Genomic DNA, 4,374 nt, shown 5'->3' on the forward strand with positions numbered 1-4,374 from the left:
TTTGTTTTTTGCTTGCCCCTTTGCAAAATTTTTATGGCATATTATCTACATGATCTTTAATATTCTTGCACCTGCAAATGTGACTAATCTGTTTGGTAACTGGTTAAATGGTGTCTCTAAGAAAGATAAAGGCCACATCAGAGTGGGTGTGTGCGCTTTACTTTGGGCAATCTGGAATGTCCGATTTCGTCTTTAACAAAAAAAAGTTTTCCATCTTTTCTGCAAGTTGTTCCGCTGGTTACCCATTGGATCCATATGTGGTCCTATATCCAGCTGGAGGATGTGCGCCAGGACATGGATATTGGGTGCAACCGTTTGGCGATGGTAGCACGGGATTTCTACAGCCGGTGCGGCTGGCGATCTGATAGGCGGCTCACATGAAGATCTTGTGGCGGCTTATTTTCCTTTCTATGTTTAGATGGCTGGTTCACGTCAAAACTTTGCGTGATCATTGAATTGTAATAGTTTTGTAACTCTGGAATCATAATAAAGTTAAAAAAAATCGTATGTATCAATTGATGCAGAGGCTGGGGTCCTCCCCTTATCGAAAAAAAGGTGTGCAGTGAAGATTATTGAAAACTCGTGCATTCTTTCTTTCCGGATAGACCACCAAATCAAAGTGACAGCTGAATTCAGAGAACAAACATCCATCTTGGTCCTCCTGCCCAATAGTTGCTCCATCCACCATTGCCCAAGATCAGAAGCATCTCTAAGCTGGGATCTGAAGGTAATGTTGTTTTCATTCTATCATATCATATCCGCTTCCGCACGACTCTACAATCTACATGTATTATATATAAACCTCTCATTCCTTGTTATGAAATGTAAGTGTTCTGATTACCACGGGGGTACTTGCACTTTTATTCCAAATGCAGATGATTGCTTTAAATTACATAACCACTGCTACAAGTCCAACATAAATCTCTTCGCTTTTTTTAAATGGTTGATTCATGTTTCAACCCTTTGTGATCCATAAAGTGTAAACGCTGAAACTTTTAATAAGAAAATAAGAAGCCGTATGCATCAATCGATGCTGGGGCATGCTCCCATTTCGAGAAAAAAAAACTGCTACAAGTCCAACATACAGAGAACTACCTCTGTGTGGCCATTGCCTTAGCTATGCTTATATACAACTCCTTCCTCGGCATTAAGGCGGCAATCACGCGGTCCCTGTTCGGAAGGCACTGCTTCACTGTCTTGTTGGCCTTGTACTCCCTCGCCCAGCGGCATAGCGTGGGGTGCTCCTCCTCTGTCAGCAGCCGCGCTCCGGAAATCTCTTCAAACACCCCCATCCAGTGCGCGATCCACCCGAGTGCTATGTCAAGGTAGCCAATGGCGTCGCCCCCGAAAAACCTCTGCCCCTCTGGCAGCTGTCCTTCGATCAGCGTCAGGTTCGTTTTCGTCTCCCTCGCTGCCGCCGCCTTCGCCTCGCCGTCTGTCCAGAGCGCCATCCACATGGATTCCCCGCACTGCTTTTGTAGCAAAGCAGAGTGAAGATTAGAAGTGAGTTACCGAAGTAAAGAAGTTCATGTGACAAAAATGAAATTCTCATGAAAGCCATATGTCGATATGTGTGTTAGTTCACCTCTTTATCCATGAAGCTGGCCCAGAACCGTGCGGTGGCGCGAGCCAGAGGGTCCGCCGGCATGAGCAGCGGCCCTTGAAAGGCCTCGTCAACGTACTCGACGATGACGAGTGACTCGCAGATGGCCGGCCGGTCGCCGTGGAGGAGCACGGGCACCTTCTGGTGGACGGGGTTGTGCCTCAGCAGCAGCCCGCTCTTGTTGTTGAGATCTTCAGTGATGAGCTCGTAGGGGACTCCCTTCAGACGGGCTACCTCGACGCGGTGCACCACTGGGCTGCCGAAGCAGCCGATGAGCTTCACCGGCTCAGCCATCATCGTCATTGTTTGCTTGCTTGCTTCGGTCACCCACTTATTTCTCTGGGATATAGAACACTCCGACCGGCTTGATCACTACGTTTGCAAGAAAATTCAGAGCAACTTTTAGCGGCGATAAATATATTTATATATGTATGACATGTTATGTTTTTCCACGCATGATAGCTACCGTATTGTTTGGCAGCTCCAGAAAACAATCCTTAGCAAGCGATAATGTGACGTGTGTTTCACTTTACCAGCCGGTTGAAAGCTACAAGGTATTTCTTTTCTCTTTCTTCGCTTGGAAATTTGGTATAGGCGATTTTTTTTCTGTATGTTATATTCTTTTTTTCCATTTTTTCTATACTTTGGTGAAATCCCTTTTCCACACGGCAAATAATTTACCTTATGTTCGCTTACGGTAAACGATCACAGCAAATTACAACCGGTAAATCAGATAATTGCCGAGAGCAAACAATCGGCCACACGGGAAACAATTTACCGTGAGTCTTGCTTTCGCTCCCAGCAGACAAACCAAGGAAACGACGTCAAGATATTAACGGCAGTTTTGACAGCGGGACCCATCTATCATTTTTTTACGGTGTGTTTTAAGAATTTCTCATGTTGGGTCGTTGACATGTTAATTCACCTTCTGTGGGGCCCACCTATCAGTGCCTCCATGATAGAGTGCTGCACGTTAGAGGCTTCCATTGCACCCAAACAGAGAGGTCCTAAAGGTAGAATGGGCCAAGGAAGAAATTATCATACCCAAGTCCTAGAATATTGAAACAGTAAAAATAAATTAGTTTCAAGAGGGGGATTACCTCCCGACCTCTGAAACCTGGTATACATGCAACTAAGAGCATCTCCAGCAGACGAGCGCTAAAACAATTATAGAGCACCGTTTTCTTAGTTTTAGCGTGCTTCTGCGAATCGCTTCACCAGACGCTGCAATGTTTAGCGCGCGCAAAGCGCGTTGATTCCAGACGCTGTAACTTGCAGCGCGCTGGCGCATGCACAAGTAGAAAACAACAACTAGAAAATGCTATGAAGATCAAACACAATCATGTAAATCAAATATAAATAGTTTATTATAACAATATGAAATAAAAATTTGTTGTTAATAGAACAACCTGTGAATAAATAAAATACAACAACTACAAATGAGATATAACTACTGTTGGCCATTCCATGTCGACCACTCTTCGATCAGATCATTCTGAAGATCAAGATGAGTTTCCTCCTTCCGGATAGCTTTGTAGGAGGCAATAATCTTGGCAACTCTCTCTTCTCTCCTATGCAATCGAACTAGTCGACTCATCAACTTGTAGTGCAAGTAGTCATTGTCTTCATCACGCTCATCTTCGATGATCATGTTATGCATGATGATATATGAATTCATGATGTACCAAAGAACCTCTTGATCCCAAAATCTAGCCGGTCCTCTGATAATAGCAAATTGGGCTTGCAAAATCTCATATGCTCTCTCAACATCTTTGTTTGCCGTCGCTTGTGCATTGTGGAATTGAACTTTTTTTTACCAGATGGTTTCACAACTGGCTTCACAAATGTTTACCATTTTGTGTAAATGCCGTCGGCTAGGAAGTACCCAAAGTTGTATGTGCACCCATTGGGTTGAAACTGAACTGGTGGAGTATCACCCAAAGCAATCCTGCTCATTAAGGGTGACCGTTGGACAACGTTGATGCTTCAGCCTCTTCTTTGCGCGTATATCCCATAGCATTGCCATCTCTTCTTCTTCTTGAATGTCCCATTCTTCATCGCATGAATCGTATGTAGAACTCATCTATCCATTAAGCGCAACAAATTCAACAAACGAACTTCAAAATCTAATTAAAAGAAGACCAGCGCATACCTTCGAGCACTTTGCGGGCGCGCCGGATGCAGGGAAGTCACAGCGGCGATTTGGCGATGGAGGAGCGGCGATTCGGACGCGTGGATGCGCTGCGGCTGCAGGGAGGTGGCGCCTCGTCATTTTTCCGTGTTGGAGTCGTCTGGTAGGCGCCACAAATCCATCGGAGAAGAAAGGGGTGGAGGTTTCGCCGGCGGCAGAGCGGCACCTGGAAGTTTCAGAGCGGCGCCTGGAACTTTCAGAGCGGCAGTTGTCTTTCACGTGCTCGCCTTTCCTTTTACCGTGCGTGGTGCCGCGTGCGCCAAATACCCAGCGCGTTGGGCCGGCAATTTCGCGCGCCCAGAAAAAAATAGCGTGCCACGTCTGTTGGAGCGAATTATTTCGGTGCCGACGCGCTAAACTAGCGGTTTTTACCGCGCTGGCGCCTTTTCGCACGTCTGTTGGAGATGCTCTAATACATTAAGCTTGGGTACTTAGCTCAACTGCTAGGGCACATCAAAAGAACATACTCTGTCCTTTCCTATTTAGGATACATATTAATTTTTTAATTTGCTCGGGAACTGGTCGAGATTTCTCCTGCGCATCCTCGGGAATTCTTTTTGCCGGGAGCCAAAACCTTGGC

The 4,374-nt window shown here is 45.7% G+C and overlaps 1 protein-coding gene across 1 annotated transcript; it reads right to left on the reverse strand.

The window, feature by feature from the left end:
* Window positions 1-930: 930 nt before the first annotated feature.
* On the reverse strand, window positions 931-1,906 carry LOC124668149 (glutathione transferase GST 23-like). Its single transcript, XM_047205336.1, has 2 exons — window positions 1,586-1,906; window positions 931-1,469 (listed from the first exon to the last, which is right to left on the reverse strand). Exons 1-2 carry the CDS (start codon window positions 1,904-1,906, stop codon window positions 1,092-1,094), a joined length of 699 nt encoding a protein of 232 aa, XP_047061292.1. The 3' UTR covers window positions 931-1,091.
* Window positions 1,907-4,374: the final 2,468 nt, after the last annotated feature.

This window comes from Lolium rigidum, chromosome 6, assembly GCF_022539505.1.
Source record: "Lolium rigidum isolate FL_2022 chromosome 6, APGP_CSIRO_Lrig_0.1, whole genome shotgun sequence".
NCBI lineage: Eukaryota > Viridiplantae > Streptophyta > Magnoliopsida > Poales > Poaceae > Lolium > Lolium rigidum.